This window comes from Bos mutus, chromosome 2 (assembly GCF_027580195.1).
Source record: "Bos mutus isolate GX-2022 chromosome 2, NWIPB_WYAK_1.1, whole genome shotgun sequence".
NCBI lineage: Eukaryota > Metazoa > Chordata > Mammalia > Artiodactyla > Bovidae > Bos > Bos mutus.
In genome coordinates, this window is record NC_091618.1 from 72,896,621 (window position 1) to 72,916,849 (window position 20,229).

General features: G+C 41.6%; 1 protein-coding gene across 4 annotated transcripts in view; it reads left to right on the forward strand.

Annotated features, from left to right (window-relative positions):
* Nucleotides 1-20,229, forward strand: part of MGAT5 (alpha-1,6-mannosylglycoprotein 6-beta-N-acetylglucosaminyltransferase) — a 399,290-nt gene that overhangs the window by 249,501 nt on the left and 129,560 nt on the right. For all 4 annotated transcript variants that reach the window (XM_070389588.1, XM_070389598.1, XM_070389571.1 and 1 more), the window contains 2 exons: nucleotides 4,957-5,091; nucleotides 12,395-12,528. In XM_070389588.1, coding sequence (XP_070245689.1) covers nucleotides 4,957-5,091; nucleotides 12,395-12,528 — 269 coding nt within the window. The remainder of the gene's footprint in view (nucleotides 1-4,956; nucleotides 5,092-12,394; nucleotides 12,529-20,229) is intronic.

Genomic DNA, 20,229 nt, shown 5'->3' on the forward strand with positions numbered 1-20,229 from the left:
CTGTTCGAAAAGAAAACACTTGAAGGGACATTCTAGAGATGGAAGACATAAGACAGCATATGTCCCACCTTGCTCCTACTTTATTGTCCAGCGAGGTCACTGTGTTAGGTCCAAGGTCCACACAGGATTAAAGGCAGTATTGAGATGAAAAAGCAGTATTATCAATAAAACAATGTCAGCTCTCATTTGTTAAATGGTTTCCATATGCTAAATCCATGATCTGAGCTTTAGTTATAGCAGTAATATCAACAGTTATGATACTGATGGTGAAAATATCATATGTCACCAGTTATGACAGCCATAATATTGATGGTGCCCGTTTAGAACTAACATTTGTTGAACACTTCCTGTGCACCAGATATTAAGCACTTCACATGTTATATTTTATTTAGTCCTTAGTGCAAGCCAAAAGTAGGTACTATTGCTTTCTGCATTTTAAAGATAAGGAAACTGGGGTTCAAACCAAAAATGGGTTCTTCAAGGTCCTATTGAGGGTTTGTGGGAGAGCCAGGATTTGAGCCCTCTGTCTCTCTAACCTTAGAGCCTGTGCTTTTGACCATGGAACCACAATACTCCTTTCAAAGCTCGAGAAACCCAAGGTCTTTCTGAGCCCTTCACCACTCTTTAATAGCTGCCTGCCATTGCCTTTGTCCTGCTTCCTTAAAAAACACACTGGGGACACAATCTCTGAAGTGGGTGTATTCATACATTGCAGGGTCATTCCTTCATCTCCTCCTTTGGGCTGGTTCTTGGTATGGGACATAGAGATGATCAGCCTGTGGTCAAGGAGATGCAGATCTTTTGATAATTACAACTAATGCATTGTACAATAGTGACACTAACTGCAATGTGATTAGTACTACTTGAGGTGAGGATGATAAGCCCAGGGAGTGGAGAAGCTGTGAATATTGCTCACCAGTGTGTATTGATTGAGCACCTAAAACAGCAGGTACTCATAACTGTTTACTGAACAAATAAGTGAAGAGATCAATGGAAGAGAGGATGGTGAAGAAATGGAACACTATGGGTGCTCTGGGGATAGGTACTCCCTAGGGAGGCCCAAAAAGTCATTTTAGGGATCTACTAGGCAGAGATTTGATTTGCTGGTCAAGAAGATCATGGAGGTCTTTAAGCCCTGGTGTCAAAGCCAGATGTGTTTATTAATTTCGGAGCAGTGGTTCCCACACATGCCTGCACATTAGAATCACCTAGGGATCTTTTTAGACTCCCCCAGCCCAGACCATATCCCAGACTGATTAAATGACAGCTTTTGGGGGTAAGACTCAGGCATAACTCTCTGTTGATGCTCCCAGGTATAGCACAGGGATCCTCTTTTATTAATCAAGTTTCATGGGCCCACATCCACAACCATTGTTTGTATATTATCTGTGACTGCTTTCCTTCTACAAGAGCAGAGTTAAATAGCTATGACAGAGAATATGTGGCGAAGATGAAAGTATTTACTACCTGGCCCTTTACAGAAAAAATTTTCAAATTCTTGGTAAGAAATTGGTTCTTTCAGAAACCCGGTGGAGAAAAGGGTGCCTAGAGCAGTGTCATTGAGGAGCTGTAGGCAGAGGCTTATTGATGACTCTTGTCTCTTGGAATAGGGTGTCCATAGTCTGGTTAAGGATTATTATGGGATGTGAGCAGGGATAAATAGATAAATGGCCAATTTCTGGGCAGGTGGCAGTATGGTTAGCAGTTATATGCTTCACCATGTGAAGCTCACCTACAATCAAGTATGTTGGCTCTGAGTGCAAGGCGAGGTTTAAATAGATGATTAGGTTTATGTTAGTGGATGGATGGAAGGATAATGAAAAAGTATAAACCATAGTGCCAGTTCTTAAATACAGTCTAGTCAGAAGGAAAAATTAGACATAAGAGAAAAAATTAGCAAACAGCCCAGAGCAGTATTTTGTTGTTGTTCAGTAGCTTAGTCATGTCTGACTCTTTGTGACCACGTGGACTGGAGCACTCCAGGCTTCCTTGTCCTTCACCATCTCCTGGAGCTTGCTCAAACTCATGTCCATTGAGTCGATGATGCCATCTAACTATCTCGTCATCTGTCGTCCCCTTCTCCTCCTGCTTTCAGTCTTTCCCTGCATCAGGGTCTTTTCCAGTGAGTTAGCTCTTTGCATCAGGTAGCCAGAGTATTGGAGTTTCAGCTTCAGCATCAGTCCTTCCAATAAACATTCAAGATTGATTTCCTTTAGGATTGACTGGTTGGATCGTCTTACAGTCCAAGGGACTCTCAAGAGTCTTCTCCAACACCACAGTTCAAAAGCATCAATTCTTTGGCACTCAGCCTTCTTTATGGTCCAACTCTCACATCCATACATAACTGCTGGAAAAACCATAGCTTTGACTAGATGGACCTTTGTTGGTAAAGTAACGTCTTTACTAGGTTGGTCATAGCTTTTCTTCCAAGGAGGAAGCGTCTTTTAATTTCATGGTCACAGTCACCATCTGCAGTGATTTTGGAACCCAAGAAAATAAAGTCTGTCATTGTTTCCATTGTTTCCCCATCTATTTGCCATGAAGTGATGGGACGGAGCACCATGATCTTAGTTTTCTGAATGTTGAGTTTTAAGCCAACTTTTTCACTCTCCTCTTTCACTTTCTTCAAGAGACTCTCTAATTCTTCTTCACTTTCTGCCATAGGGCGGTGTCATCTGCATATCTGAGGTTATTGATATTTCTCCCAGCAATCTTGATTCAGGCTTGTGCTTCATCCAGCCCAGAATTTCGCATGATGTACTCTGCATATATGTTAAACAAGCAGGGTGCTGATATGCAGCCTTGACGTGCTCCTTTCCCAATTTGAAACCAGTCCATTATTTCACGTCCAGTTCTAACTGGTGCTTCTTGACCTGCATACAGATTTCTCAGGAGGTGGGTAAGGTAGTCTGATATTCCCATCTCTTGAAGAATTTTCCACAGTTTGTTGTGATCCAAAAAGGCTTTAACATAATCAGTGAAGCAGAAATAGATGTTTTTCTGGAATTCTCTTGCTTTTTCTATGATCCAACAGATGTTCGCAATTTGATCTTTGATTCCTCTGACTTTTCTAAATCCAGCTTGTACATCTGGAAGTTCTCGGCTCACATACTGTTGAAGCCCAGCTTGGACTATTTTCAGCATTGCTTTGCTAGCATGTGAAATGAGTGCAGTTTGCAGTAGTTTGAACATTCTTTGGCATTGCCTTTCTTTGGGATTGGAATGAAAACTGACCTTTTCCAGTCCTGTGCCACTGCCGAGTTTTCCAAATTTGCTGCATATTGAGTGCAGCACTTTCACAGCATTATCTTTTAGGATTTGAAATAGCTCAGCTGGAATTCCATCACCTCCACTAGCTTTGTTCATCGTGATGCTTTCTAAGGCCCACTTGACTTCTCACTCCAAGATGTCTGACTCTAGGTGAGTGACCACACCATTGTGATTATGTGGGTCTTGAAGATCGTTTTGTATAATTCTTCTGTGTATTCTTGCCACCTCTTCTTAATATCTTCTGCTTCTGTTAGGTCCATACCATTTCTGTCCTTTATTGTGCCCATCTTTGCATAAAATGTTCCCTTGGGATCTCTGATTTTCTTTAAGAGACCTCTAGTCTTTTCCATTTTGTTGTTTTCCTGTATTTCTTTGCATTGTTCACTTAGGAAAGCTTTCTTATCTCTCCTTGGTATTCTTTGGAACTCTGCATTCAGATGGGTAGATCTTTCCTTTTCTCCTTTGCCTTTTACTTCTCTTCTTTTTCTCAGCTATTTGTAAGGCCTCCTCAGACAACCACTTTGCCTTTTTGCATTTGTTTTTCTTGGGGATGGTTTTGATCACTGCCTCCTGTACAGTGTTACAAACCTCCATCCATAGTTCTTCAGGCACTCTGTCTATCAGATCTAATCCTTTGAATCTATTTGTCATTTCCACTGTATAATTGTAAAGGATTTGATTTAGGTCATACCTGAATGGTCTAGTGGTTTTCCCTACTTTCTTCAATTTAAGTTTGAATTTGGCAACAAGGAGTTCATGATCTGAGCCACAGTCAGCTCCTGGTCTTATTTTTGCTGACTATATAGAGCTTCTCCATCTTTGGCTGCAAAAAATATAATCAGTATGATATAGATACTGAACATCTGTTGATGTTCATGTGTAGAATCGTCTCTTATTTTGTTGAAAGAAGGTGTTTACTATGATAGTGCATTTTCTTGGCCAAACTATTTTCTGTACAGGGCGGTATCGAAAGAAGTTTGTACTGTAGAGGCTTGTATTGAAATGGAAGGAGGTCAATAAGGGCAAGAACAGACTCTGGGAGAAACTGATAGGTACTGAGTATCCAGTATATGTACTTTGCTTTCAATACCTATTTCAACTACCTAAAGAATTCCCGAAAGGTTTCTGTCTTACCATCTTCTCCGTATCTAATCCTTTTTGTTTTGTTTTTGATGAGGAAAGATTCAGAGAAGTTAACTTCCTAAGATCTCATGGCTGCTAGATTGGAGAGTATGATTTATGTTGTCTGGAATATATATGGCCTGGGCTTAGGAAAATCCACCAAGATCACTGGGTGATTCTAATGTGCAGGCATGTTTGGAAACCATTGCTGCATGTTGCTTCCACAATTATCTGTTTAAATAACACATCTGGCCCTTTCACCAATGCTTAAAGACCTCCATAATCTTCTTGACCAGCAAATTAAATAGAGATAGACAGACCCAGATCTTCTTTGGTTTCTAAGGCTGTATTTGTATACCACCATTTGCTTTTGCAAGACTCAGAATTGAGGCTTTGGATGGACCTGATGACTGGGCAAAATTTGGATAGGCAGCTGACTGGGAACAGCTGTGTCATTCTTCCTGATAAGGATTCTTGGGATGTTTCTTTGCCTATTAAAGTTGCTAAGTGTAATGCTTGTAGTAAATTGTTTTTCTTTTTTTCTTCTTTCTGTTCTTTCTCTAGAATAATGAAGAAGGTCGTTGGAAACCGATCTGGCTGCCCAACTGTAGGAGATCGAATCGTTGAGCTCATTTATATTGATATTGTAGGACTCGCTCAATTCAAGAAAACTCTTGGACCATCTTGGGTTCATTACCAGTAAGTGCTCGTACTTATTTTGTTCTTAAATTTTTAGAGCTTTTTATTTTGTTAACAAGAGTTGCATGGTTGCCAGTAGAAAAAGCTTATCGAATATCATCTTTTGAGCTGTGCAGAGTGTTTCTCATTCCTAATTGAAGTTCAGATTCTCCACGGTGTCTTTTGACTTTCAACACTCTTCATTAGTTTCACTGATTTAAGAGTAGAATCCAAATGTCCAGCCTTATTTTTCCTCTCCTAACACTTAGCTTGCATCTCTGTCTGCATACACTAATCTCATCCGTTTAATCAAGTAACAATTTTGATAAAATATGGACAGTGTCATTTCTTGTGTTCTTTAGATTTGAGATGGTGACTCATTTCTCTGTCCCTTTCCTCCATCAGTATTGTTATTCTTGGAAGAAAAAGCTGGGTGTAGCTTGTCTAAATGCTAGGGGTCTTATATTTTTAAAGATATGCCTTATGCTTAGTATGACTGGAGTTCAGTGTTACTCTGCACAGTTTTATTATTTAATAGAAGATCTCACTATTTCCATATATGTGAGTTTGAGACCATGACTTAGTATTTGAAACAGTTTTACATGGTACACAAGCCTGACACTAAATAACATTGAATTCTATAATGAAGCTTATTAATTTTTCAATTTCCTTACACTCTTTCTAAGAGAGGCTTAGTTTAATGCTACTGTGTCTAAGATACTACTTTTTTTAAATTGGAGGATAATTGCTTTATAATATTATGTTGATTTCTGCCATATACAACGTGAGTTAGCCATAGGTATACATATATCCCCCCTGACACTACTTTTAACACTTGCATGAGAATAGCTGTAAGTCTCAGTGTTCAACAGGCAAAATAAAGTATCAGTTTGACTTTAACAATTCTTATTAATAAAGAATAATAGGTGGATTGATCAGGATGGTGGAGTAGGAGAATGTGGAACTTGTCTCCTGCTACATACACATCCAGAATACATCTAAACATGGAACAGTTCTCATTGAAAACTAACTGGAAGTTTGCAGAAATAGTCTGTATGACTAGGACTGTAAGAAAGACCCACAGGTAATCAGGGAGGAAGGAAGGAAAAGCGATCAGGCAGGGATCCCTGGGAAGGGGCTCCGGAAAAGGGACACTGCCCTGGAAAGTGGTGAGAGCTAGACTGGGGCCCTGAGTCATGGGGTCCTACCCGAGAGAGATGAACCCCCTTGTTAAGTTGGTGGGCCACCGGCACTAACAGAAGAGCTGTGGGAAGCTTAGACCCTGCTTGTGAGGAGAACGTGTCCCCGGGCTTGCCCATGAGGCAGGGCAGAGAGGATAAACAGAGGCTTCCTGCAGCTGCCTCAGAGTGTGCCAGCCCTAGCTGACTAAATACTCCAGCCCCTCTTACTCCATGTCACAGCATGGCCCTGGATCCAGGGTGGCCATGATGAGAGAGGGAAAATAGTGGGACACAGAGGCAACCTGGACCCAGGATGGAACCTGAGTGGGTGGCAGTGGCTACTGTTGACGCTTACTCAAGCAGTGCATCAGAAGCAGCCCAGATCTCTGACAGCAGCTCACCCTAAATACCTGGGCACACAGGCTCCACCTGCCAGCAATGCCACAAATAGGCAGAAACAGAGGAGATTGGGGGCAGCAAAAGGCTATCTGTGAGCGGCAGAAGGTACTTGGACCCAAGCCTACATCTCAGTAGAGGAAGGGAAACAGTGGCTGGTGCCCACACAGCGAGCATGTCAGAGACAGCTCGCGTCTCTGTGGTTGGCTGACAAGCTGAGAGCCTGCACCCTCTGCCCTTGCTTCAGCACTCTGCACTCAGGGGTGAGGGTCTCAGTGCTGGGACAGGGACAAGCACACACTTAACAGGAACAGGTGAGACTTCCCTGGTGGTCCAGTGGTAAAGAATCCATCTTGCAATGCAGGGGACATGGATTCAATCCCTGGTCAGGGAACTAAGATCCCATAGGCAGCAAAGTAACTAAGCCTGCACACTACAGCTGCTGAGCCCATGAGACGCAACTAGAGAGTCCACTTACCACAACAGAAGATACCGAATGATGCAGCAAAGATACTGTGTGCTGCACCATGCAGCCAAATAGATAAGAACAGAGCCAGCTTCACCCGAAATCTCAGGATTCTGCTCCAGAACCTTAGGATCAGATCACCTCTGATAGGAAGGTGACGGCCGCCTAGCCCAGAGGAAGCCCTACCTCACCCCCAACTTCAGCTCTAGCCCCTCCATCTCCAGTCCCACCCATAGCAAGGTGATAGCTGCCAGCATTCCGGGAGGAAGGGCTACTTGAATCCACATCAGATCCAGCTGCCGTAAGGTGAATGCCACAATAAATCGAGTCCCACGTTTTTGTTTTTGTTTTTTTTGGGGGGGGGGGTTGGGTTTCCCAGTGCATATAAAAGTTATGTTTACCCTATACTGTAAGTGTGCAACACCATTATGAGTAAAAAAAAAAGTACATATTTAATTTAAAAAATACTTTCAGTTATGAAATGCACAGTGTGAGAATATAGTCAGTGATATGGCAACAGATGGTAATGAGACTTATCCTGATCATTTTGTAATGTACAGAAATATGGAATCACTAAGTTGTACACCAGAAACTGGCATAGTGTTATGGGTCAGTTATACTTCAAAAATAAAGATGAAGGCAAACTCATGGAAAAAGAGGTCAGGTTTGTGGTTATAACAAGTGGGGAGTGGGGGAGGAGGAGTTGGAGGATAGTAGTCAAAAGGTATAAACTTGCAGTTATGAGATAAGTGAGGGATGTAATATACAATGTGATAAATATTATTAACACTGCTGCATTACTTACCAACGCTGTTAAGAGATCAAGCCCCAAGAGTTCTTATCACAAGGAAAAGAAACTTTATTTTGTATCTCTACAATGATGGTTGTTTACTAAGCTTGTGGTATTCATTACACATTGTATATAAGTCAAATCATTATGCTATACACTTGAAACATTCTGTGCTGTGTGTCAATTATTTTTCAGTAAAACTGGAAAGGGAAAGGAAACTCTTTTAAATAGGTTATTGCTAAAAATTGCTAACCAACATCTGAGAGTGCAGGGTTGCCACAAACCTTTAATTTGTATTAAAAAATTGAAAAAAGAATGAGTATCTGCAAAATCCAAAAAGTGAAGCACCATAAAATGAGGTGGGCCTGTAGTTTCTTAAAAAAAAAAAACAAAAACAAAATATAAATTTGGGGTGGTCCAGGATGGCAGTTTGTTGTTTTCTTTTCAAATCTTCAGACCACGATAAATGTTCTCTGTTATATGGGAGTAGCCATCTTTATGCTTGGTTAATAAGCCTTATCAGTGAATAAAGTTTTTTTTCTTTTTAGCAACAGCATTAAAAACAAGAAGGACAGAGCTGTTTTTCTCTGGCTTTTGCGAGTGGCAGGCCTCTGATAAACATGCCAAAGGAACTGGGCATTTTGAGAGTCCCTGGACTCACATATTCTCATCATTAAGAAAGGCTGTCTGGATGGAAATATATTCTCGGTGGTAGCATTTAGGTCAATTAAAAAGGATGATTTTATTATTAAAATGGTCACTGCTGATGAGTATTTGATTCTTGTTGGATGAAAAGGCTCTATCTCAGAGGGGATTTTATGGGAGAGTGTAATGTTAATCCCTCCATTCTTTAATAAATCATCTGTGTCAGTGATATTAGCTGGCAGGAGGTCTGTTAGGACTTTAGCATTGGTGTCTTTGAGGTGTGATATGTCTTGAGATTCTCATCCAAAGGCCAAGCAGATTCTCTAGAAAGTTTCTTGCCTATTTCTTTTCCTTTTAAAGGTTAGAAATTAGTGGTGCTCCCTATATTCATCATGGGTAATGGAAGATGATAGGAATTGTATTAAATGTTAAGTTTATCATTTGATGTTTTGTTTAGGCACAAACTTATGAGTCCTGTTTATCTTGAAAAAATATAAATTCTGTCCAATTTATGTAGGGACCCAGGATGTACTGCAGTTCATGGGGTCGCAAAGAGTCGGACACAACTGAATGACTAAATTGCACTGAGGGCATTCAGTTAAACATGTATTGAATATCTACATGTGACTAGTGTCCTGCTAGGTACTGCAAAACTCATACCTGTTTTGCTTCATGTGAGGCCTTTGCTGGGCGTTGAGAACACACAGGAAAGGGAGATGCAAATAGTCCAAGATACACTGTTTCGCATCAAACTCCAAATTAGAAAGTAGGTCCTGGCAAGGAGGTTGTGAGTATCCAATCTTGTAATAGCGGGGCTTAGCACAGAGAGAATGTTCCAGGAATCATTTGGCATTGCTGCAGCCATCCCTGTTAGGAAGCCAGCTGCCTCGGGCAGCGAGGCAAGTATCTTTTAAAGTCATCAGTCTATTCCTGATGCTCCAGACACACAAAAGGCATTAGAGGAACAGCATAAATATTAACAACACAAACCCAATTCCAAAACACACAGATGTAGAAAGTGATTGAAGAGGGAAAACTATAATGTTCAGCCTCCCCTGTCACAGACAGTGATCAGTCTCTTGCCTCTGCTTTGTAAAACAAACCAAGATAAGCTCAAAAAGAAAAGAAAAAGGACAATTCCCAGATCAAAGCTTTGAGTATGTAGAGCTACAAGCTTAGAGACAAGTGTAGAGGCATCCCATCATCATTCATTCTGTAGTCTTCCATTGAGTAGAAGCCAGCATCATTTAGCATACATTTAGACCCCATCTAAAAGTCCAGGATTTCAAGTGTGAGGCTCCTGCCAGGCGTCTTTACTCATCAGGCTTTGTTTTAATTATCCAAATATAAAATAACACCAGCAAAATTCTAAGTTAAAAATAGAATCACAAGCTAGAGAGTGTTAGAGTCCATTACAAACAAGTGTAGGCAGCCAAAGCCTCCACGGCAAAGGTTTCTGTGAGGGGGGGTGGCTGGTTCCCCCTGCCGCGCCTGCTGGGAGCACTGTCAGCTTTGGCCCCCAGCTCTGTGCGTCTCACGGGAGCTGAACCTTCCCCAGTCCCACAAGTCAGTGTGTGTCCTCCCCCTTCCTGTAGCAACCTTCTACAGAGCTGCCATCATCCCAGCTCTTTTTTCTTTCTTTTTACTGAAGTATAGTTGATTTACAACATGGTGTTAGTTTCAAGTGTACAGCAGAGTGATCCAATTACACGTACATATAAATTCTGTCATTAGGTTGATCCCTTGTTCCTTGAGAACCATGTGGGGACCTGGAAGGAGGACACTGTTTCTGTAGTCAGCTTGTATTTTACTTTGTGGTCATGGCCCACCCGCCTTCCACCTTTCTCTCCCTCTTTCTTTTCTTCCTTGTCTAGACAGATAATGCTGACATGAAAATCATCACACTAAAATAACAACTTAATATTGCTCTTCCTGGAAGATTCAGTCTGGCGATTGCATTCTTTTTTTCTGCATCATGCATTGCTGTAAAACTGACTGAAAGATGGATTTCCTCCTAGTGGGGGAAGGAAGAAAGAAACTGAATCAAATCAAAAAGTTATTGTCATCATCTGATTCTAAAATGTGGGCTCTGATCTCTCTTTACTATTGTGCTTATTGGTCCAGTAAAAGCCATTTAGAATGATTAATACATAATAATAGTGCTGAAATAATAATAGATACAGAAAATAGTGCTGTTTCATTGGCCAGTCATGAGTTAAATTTACATCGGTGTCTTGAAAATCAGTGATGATATAAATGTAACCAAAATCAATAAATTCTGTTTTAGTATTGATTCCTTTCTTCTGATTGACCATTCTTTATGTACTCCAAAGCAATGATCAGAAGGCTTTATCTGTAAAGAGCCAGGTAATAAATATTTTAGTCTTTGCTTGGCCATGTGGTCTCTATTTTAGCTACCAAACTCTGCTGTTACTCTAGGTAATCAACCATAGACATACAGAAACAACTAGGCTTGGCTAGTTCAAATAAAACTTTACTTTTGAACACTGAAAGTTGAATGTCATGTAATTTTCACATCACAAAATATTCTCCCCTTTTTAACCATTTAAAAATGGAAAGACCATTCTTAGCTAGAAGACCACACAAAAACAGGCCATAGACTGGGTTTGGTTGGGGCTGTTCTAAGGCTTTGGTGGAATAACCAAATGAAACAGCTTCAGTTTCAATTCATTTTGAGCTCCCAGAAATGCAAATACAAACAAATCATGACTGTCTACTGAGTGAGATTCTAAGCTTTACCAAAAATCTTGTACTCTAGTCAACTGATGAAAATCTTGAATAATTGTTGAAAAAGAGCAAGCTTTGTGCTCTGAGCAGAATAAGACCTCTGTCTCAGTGTGCCTGGGCTGCTGTACCAAATCCTGGGTGACTTATAAATAGTAAATGTGTATTGCTCACATACTGGGGAGACTGAAAGTCTGAGATCAGGATGCCAGCATGGTCAGGTGAGGTGGCAGGCTTCATATTGTATCTTCATACTGTGGAAGGGGCACTGGAGTTCTGTGGAATCACTTCTGCTGCTGCTGCTAAGTTGCTTCAGTCGTGTCCTACTCTGTGGGACCCAGAGATGGCAGCCCACCAGGCTCCTCCATCTCTGGGACTCTCCAGGCAAGAATACTGGAATGAGTTGCCATTTCCTTCTCCAGTGCATGGAAGTGAAAAGTGAAAGTGAAGTCGCTCAGTCATGCCAACTCTTAGCAACCCCATGGACTGTAGCCCACCAGGCTCCTCAGTCCATGGGATTTTCCAGGCAAGAGTACTGGAGTGGGTTGCCATTTACTTCTCCAACCCTCATGAGCTTATCACTTCCCCAAAGCCCCACCTCCTAATACCATTTCCTTAGGATTTCAGTCTATGAATTGCTGGGGTGGGGTTGAGGGGGGATGGGGGGCTGGTTGTGGGGGATGGAGATAAGCATTCATACCATAGTAGCCTCTAAAAATGTTAATTCTTTTCTTTTTCCACAGTTGTTCATTAATAGTCAACACTGTATGCTCAGCCCTGGCTTGGGGCGCAGCAGTGACCATGGCCTTCTACAGTTCTAGCTTTAGGGAACTTTTTATTTCACTGGTATTTGAGCATCTTCTGTGATTAGTCAACTTGTCCAAAGCAGATTGTATGGACATTGGCTCTGGCTCGAAAGTCACACCTGGGGATGTTTAGTAGACAGGCCAGTGTAAGACCTCTCGATTCCTGCCCAGTGGCATTTCTTACTTAGAGGATTTGTCCATCTTTGGTAGTTCCTGAGAGAGAGGGTAGAGCTTTTGGTCTTTTGACTTTGGGGTCAAGGTTGTTATTTTACTCATGGCATCGTCTATCTTTCAGGTGCATGCTCCGAATTCTGGACTCGTTCGGCACAGAGCCAGAGTTCAACCATGCCAACTATGCCCAGTTGAAAGGCCACAAGACGCCCTGGGGCAAGTGGAATCTGAACCCACAGCAGTTTTACACCATGTTCCGTGAGTAGTTGTGTCTCAGCTCTGCTTTCCAGACTCCCATCAGAGACGAATGGGAGAAGAAATGAGGCTACCATGCATTTGCATTTGTGATTCCTGGGGTCTTTAGCTGTAGAAATGTGTGCTCTGGAACCTTTTACTTGAGAATAATTGGATTTTTTTAAACTAGAATTGAAAGGCTCTGTGAACATTTTGTGAAAAGCCTTGGAAATGTTCTGGAGAAACATGTTCAATATTAAAGTATGACTGAAAACCACCTGGGAAAGACTTTCGGTGGTCTTTGATTGGCAGACACTAAACATGCTTCCTGCCACACAGACCCTGTTTAGGGTCCACTTGATGATTCAAGAGGAATGAGATCTTCCGTGTCTGTACACTTTTCCAAATACTGTAATTGAACCTTCATTATTTTAGGTATCAAACTTTATAAAGAAAAAGCCAGCCTTTTCAAGATGGAATGATTTAAAAAGCTGTCACATACCTTACTGACTTCTTAAACCCGGGGCTCAGGATGAAATCTTACGCTCTCTTGCTCATGTGGTGTCTTGTTGCCAATACCAGTGATTATTTTGCAAAGTGATGTAATGGACAGACTAAAAGATGATGAACTCACTGGCCCCAGCTGTAGCCTCTCAGCGTTTTTTTTGTGTTTCTTTCCCACACTGACCATTTCTCGCTGCTGCCATCAGTCTCCCTGCCTGCAGTTTGATTTCATTTACAATTAGTTGAGGACTGTGAAGCCAAATGCCAAGTCTGATAGTATTCATGCCAGAGATAAATTTTTTGTTTCAGTTCAGTTCAGTTGCTCAGTCGTGTCCAACTCTTTGCAACCCCATGAACCGCAGCACGCCAGGCCTCCCTGTCCATCACCAACTCCTGGAGTCCACCCAAACCCATGTCCATTGAGTCAGTGATGCCATCCAACCATCTGATCCTCTGTCGTCCCCTTCTCCTCCTGCCCTCAATCTTTCCCAGCATCAGGGTCTTTTCAAATGAGTCAGCTCTTTGCATCAGGTGGCCAAAGTATTGGAGTTCCAGCTTCAACATCAGTCCTACCAATGAACACCCAGGACTGATCTCCTTCAGAATGGACTGGTTGGATCTCCTTGCAGTCCAAGGGACTCTCAAGCGTCTTCTCCAACACCACAGTTCAAAAGCATCAATTCTTTGGTGCTCAGCTTTCTTCACAGTCCAACTCTCACATCCATACATGACCACAGGAAAAACCATAACCTTGACCAGAGGGACCTTTTTTGGCAAAGTAATGTCTCTACTTTTAAATATACTGTTTAGGTTGGTCATAACTTTCCTTCCAAGAAGTAAGCGTCTTTTAATTTCATGGCTGCGATCACCATGTGCAGTGATTTTGGAGCCCAAAAAAATATAGTCAGCCACTGTTTTCACTGTTTCCCCATCTATTTGCCATGAAGTGATGGGACCGGATGCCGTGATCTTAGTTTTCTGAATGTTGAGCTTTAAGCCAACTTTTTCACTCTCCTCTTTCAATTTCATCAAGAGGCTCTTTAGTTCTTCTTCATTTTCTGCCATAAGGGTGATGTCATCTGCATAACTGGGGTTATTGATATTTTTCCCAGCAGTCTTGATTCCAGCTTGTGCTTCCTCCAGCCCAGCGTTTCTCATGATGTACTCTGCATAGAAGTTAAATAAGCAGGGTGACAATATGCAGCCTTGACGTACTCCTTTTCCTATTTGGAACCAGTCTGTTGTTCCATGTCCAGTTCTAACTGTTGCTTCCTGACCTGCATACAGGTTTCTCAAGAGGCAGGTCAGGTGGTCTGGGATTCCCATCTCTTGAAGAATTTTCCACAGTTTATTGTGATCCACATAGTCAAAGGCTTTGGCATAGTCAATAAAACAGAAATAGATGTTTTTCTGCAACTCTCTTGCTTTTTCAATGATCCAGCAGATGTTGGCAATTTGGCCTCTCGTTCTTCTGCCTTTTCTAAAACCAGCTTGAACATCAGGAAGTTCACGGTTCATGTATTGCTGAAGCCTGGCTTGGAGAATTTTGAGCATTACTTTACTAGCGTGTGAGATGAGTGCAATTGTGCGATAGTTTGAGCATTCTTTGGCATTGCCTTTCTTTGGGATTGGAATGAAAACTGACCTTTTCCAGTCCTGTGGGCACTGCTGAAATTTCCAAATTTACTGGCATATTGAGTGCAGCACTTTCACAGCATTATCTTCCAGGATTTGAAATAGCTCAACTGGAATTCCATTACCTCCACTAGCTTTGTTCGTAGTGATGCTTTCTAAGGCCCACTTGACTTCACATTCCAAGATATCTGGGTCTAGGTGAGTGATCACACCATCGTGATTATCTGGGTCATGAAGATCTTTTTTGTACATAATTCCCCTTGATGAGGTGAATGCCTATTCTGGAAATGACCATTCCCCCAAGTTAAACAGTTCATTTGTACACTCAGAGTGCAGATTTCTGTTTTCGTAAATTCTTGGAGTAATTTTAATCCAGAGCTTTCCATCCTAGAATTACTGTCTGAAAGCTAATCTGTTTCCCTTGTTAAGACCCACAACCCTCCTCTCCTTACCTTTTCCCCGTGTGCTGACCCGTTCCCCTCACGAACACCACCTAAAGGTGACCTTTTGTTGGGTTCACTAAGTACAACAACAAATACACTGGACTGCTCCTTGGGTGTGAAGTGTGGGAAGGAAAACGAATTGAGGGCTGTGGCAGGTGGGGAAATCTGCTCATGTTTGAATGTTCATTTTAGCTCAGAGAGGCGTGTCAAAGTGTTCTGTATGCATCGTGAACATTACTATCACTGCTTCTGGAGCACTGTCATCCTGCTGTCATAGTCTGTTCCTGGGGCAGAATTCAGGGGGCAAACTAATATAGGGGTGGTGGGTGACAGGTGGCCGGCAGCATGGGGAGACATGGCTGTGCAACTTCGAGGAGCCAGAATGGGGTGACTCGTCTGTTAATTCACATAAATACAATGTTTAGCCATGTTGTGCAAAATGGCCAGAACTGCTTAAATGACATGGTATATTTATACCCTCCATGGGATGGTGTTTCCCTACATCTGGGGCATAAACATAGGAGGCTTTTCCAGAAAGTAAGTTCTCATTTAGAATGCTGGGATTCAGAGTCCTGAGAAACCTATTTTATTTTCTATGAATGGAGGATTTGAAAGTGTTGGTTGAATTGAAATCCATTCACTGCTTAAAATATAACTAAAGATAGAAAAAATAGATCAGTTCTTGTTAACCTGGGAAGGAGATAGTTTTCTAAGTGACTCAGAATTCAGCAGGACTCGGGGGCAAAGCCTATACATTTGAGTGCCTTAAAAAAAAAAAAAAAAAGACCTGTATGCCCAAAACAACAATATCAAAAAAATAACACCATAGCATATTCTGTTACAGAGGGTTAATATCACTGATGTATAAAGAGCTACTAAGAATTGAGACAAAAATGTTCCACAATCCAATAGGCAAATGGTCAAAAGCAGTCCAGAGAAAAAAAGAAACGTATTGCTCCAAATACATGAAACATGTTAACCTCATGCATAATAAGAGAAGTACATTTTAAAATTGCACCAAGATCCCGTGTCCCACATATCAAATTGGCAAGAAGCTGAAAGTTTGCTCACGGAGCTCTTCCTCAGGTGAGACTTGAGGAGAGCACTGGGAATGCAGCCCGGCTGCCACTGCCCCGTGCCAGGGCATCTGTCACCGTCTAGCACAGCTTCTAGGCGTCTTTCCTTTGACTGAGCAGATCATATCTAGGAATCCACCCCAAAGACAAGTGAACAAAGATCATACATGGCATGCATACAAGGCCATGTATTGTGACGCTGTTTGTACTAAGGAAAGACTGGAAATAACCCAGAGGTTCCTATTAGAGAACTGAGTGAATCATATTGTCCATTGATAGAGTGAAATCGTGTGTAACTGTGCAGAAAGACTGAGGGAAGATTACACTGTCTGAAGGGAGATGTCTAGTCTATATTAAGTGATAAAAGCCAAAGTTCAGGGCAGTGTGTGGAGTCCCTCCCTTCTATGCAAGAAGGGTATGCAGCAGGAGGAAAATGTATGTATGCCGATGTATGTGAATGTGCTTGTGTTTTCAAAAGAAACAATGGAAGACTAAAAAACAAGCTAATAAAAATGATTACCCCTGGAGGAGGGTTTGAAGGGACAGGGATAGAAAATAGATGTCTTTTTTTTTTTTTTTAAACTGAAGTATAGTTGATTTGCAATGTTGTGTTAATTTCTGCTGTACAGCAAAGTGATTCAGTAACACATATCTATATATTCTTTTTTATAGTGTTTCCTGTTATGATTTATCCAGAATATTGAATATAGTTCTCTGTGCTAGATGTCTCTTAATGTACTTTATTTTGACTTTAGAACCATATAAATGTTTTATTTAAAAAGAAATAAGAATTCACTAAAGATTGAAGAGATTAAAAAACATGAAACACACCTAGTGATATGTGAGGTTGGTATTAATCTCTCACACAGATAAAATAGTTATTTCAACTGACTTTAAAACACAATCTTTGGACCGTACATTTGTAGTGGGGAATATTTATTACTATTTGAAACTATTCCAGGTATACTGTGGGAACCAGAATTTGCAGTGGATAGGAAGAGGGAGTGCTTAAAGAAGTTAAGACTGTATAATATTTGGCTTGAATGGGAAATATCAATGTGAACTTATATTTTCTCTTTAAAAAGTAAATGTTTCCTAACTCTGTACTTTGAAAAGGATCAAAAGTAAAGACAATCAGGTGGCAATGAGTATCCTTAACACTTGTTTGGGGCTTCCTAAGTACCTTTCCCACTGAAGAAACCTCTTTCTAAGATAAATAGGTGATTTTAGGTCTAGGGCGGCAAACATTAAAAATGTGACATCTTTAATCTGGAAGCAAGGAGACTAAGAAAGACCCCTGGGGTGGAGTCAGAAGGACATAGGAGCCAAAGATGAGGTAGTTTGAGCATCAAAAAGAATAAAAAGGACTTCCCTGTGGTCCAGTAGCTAAGACTCCGGGCTCCCAGTGCAGGGGGCCTAGGTTCAATCTCTGGTCAGGGAACTAGACCCCATATGCTGCGACTAAAAACCCTGCATGCTGCAGCTAAGACCTGACACAGCCAAATAAATTTTTTAAAAAAAGAATAATGACTGCAGTGGAGGGAATCAAACCAACAGAAAATAATCCATGAGTCCAGAATGATAGTCCAAGCAAGAAAAACCCACAAATCAATTGATCACCTTTAGGCTAGGACACCCTCTTCATGACTCTGAAAAATAAAGGGAAAGAATCCAGTTTTGATCCTGCTTTCCTAGGACAAATTGTATTTGAAGATAATCAGATAGTTGATGAGAGAACGTTGTTAATTATGGAGAAATCACAGCTAATAAATGCAAAAGGAATGAAAAATTAGAATATCAATATCTTACAACTCTTAATAAGACAGTGGAGCAAGGCAGGGATTATCAGTGATGGCAAAATCCATCAGTGAACAGGTTGATGGAAAACATCCTTATGGCAGAGTCAGTCTTGAATGGGGGAAACAGGGAAACGAAGCAGTTGGGGACCTTGATCTTGTTGAGGATGTGCCCGAGGTTGGAGAACTTGTGGAAAAAAAGCAGTGCCTCCCTGCTCCACCCTACCTCCAGAGCCTGCCCACAGAGAATTTGGCTGCACCCCTCAGAGAGGGTCCTTCCCTTCCCACATGACAAAGGGGCCAGATCCAGTCTAACCCAGTTGTTCCCACAGAACCTTCCATCCCCCACCCTTTGGGTATATGTGGCTGTTCTCACAACCTGAAGCGGAGGGGGTGGGGTGTGGGGAACCATTCCTTTGAATAGAAGATAAAAGTGTCAAAAGTTTACCTATGTCTTGTCAATTAAAAAAAAAAGTGAAACATTTACTAGTACTTAAAAGATGGGCTGATAGTAATCTTTACATAACTGAAGTAAATCAACCCTGAATATTCATTGGAAAGACTGATGCTGAAGCCCCAATACTTTGGCCACCTGATGCAAAGAGCCAACTCATTGGAAAAGACCTTGATGCTGGGAAAGATTGAGGGCAGGAGGAGAAGGGGGTGACAGAGGATGAGATGGTTGAATGGCTCACCAACTCAATAAAAATGAGTTTAAGCAAACTCTGGGAGGTGGTGAAGTACAGGGAAGCCTAGTATGCTGCAGTCCATGGGGCCACAGACAGTTGGACACGAACTAAGCTGCTGAAAAGTGTGCGCATACACTGTGGATGCATTTAGATTGTTCTCTCCTGATGGGATGGTTGCACAGGGAGAAGTTTGGAGACCACAGAAATAATGTTGTACTTGTAAAATCATTGTCATCAACTCCAGCTGCCTTGGGTGTTTGGCAGGTATGGAGTGCAGGGGGAGGGTGGGAAAGGCTGGTTAGAAAGGGCCCAGCAGGAGGATAAGGAGAGAGTAAAACACACCCACCATTGCTGAAGCATCTTTAGGAGCAGAGAAGTGAGACAGATGCTCCTGGCCAGATAGATACTGTTGAAGATTCAGAGAGCACACCTCACTTTGAGGCTGCTTATATTTCTCCTCTAGCTCATTTCCTCACCAAGTTGATAGAGTTTCTACAAGTTGGAAAGGCTGGCTTTTCTTTACTGTTTTGCCCCAAATCTCAGAATTTCAGAGAACTATCTTCGTGTATTCTGTTTGCATTTGAGCATTTTTATGAGCATAAACTATTCCCAGCACCTTCCTACACAGCTTCTATAGGGCAAACCAGATGGTCAGAGAATAGTAAGGACATTTAATTAGATCTTTGAATGATGGTTTTTTTCCCCCAGGAAGCTGAGCTGAGAAGTGTGGTCCCTACTCCCTCAGGGCAGGCCTCTTGTTCCTGCTTTTCCCTCTTGTCCATACACTAGTATGGCTTTGAGCGTGGCTTCTGAATTGGACTCTGAGACCCTTTTCCTGCCCCAGAGCCAGCTCGGAAAAGCTCAGCTTGGATCAGGCTGTTCCTCCTTACAGACGTAGCGCCTTCCCCTTGCCCTTGGGGTTGGATTCAAAGTCCATAGCATAGCTCTCAAACCCTCCGTCTTCTCTCCCCCACCACTGCCCTTCATCTGAACCTGGGCTCACCCAACAGCCTGCTGCTCTCTGAAGGTGCCCCTATGATTCTCACCACCTTTGCCTCCTTTAGATCACCCCAATAGCAGGATTTTATTTTTTCTCTTGAAGTATGATTCCCTCCATATTTCTAATCAAATAAAATAATAGTAATAATAATAACCCTATCACAAAAACAGGGAAAGCCTCCCCTTGGAAGAAGGTTCCCATACCCTAATATAAGCATTATTATCTTTTTTCAGAGGTACATTTTTACAGCATTGTAACATGCATACTATAATTTTGTTTCTCCTTTTTTTTTTCCCATTAATTTTCCACTTAATACATCAAAAGTTTTTTTCAAGGTTGTACTTTTTCTTTGGCCATGCCTCTTGGCATGTGGGATCTTAGTTCCCAAACCAGGAACTGAACCCATGCCTCCTGTAAGTGGAAGCATGGAGTCTCAACCACTAGACCGCCAGGGAAGTCTTCACGGTTTTACTTTTTTTTTTTAACTCTTTATTTTGTATTGGGGTAAGCCAGTTAACAATGTTGTGACAGCTTCAGGTGAACAGCAAAGGGACTCAGCCATACATATATATGAATCCATGA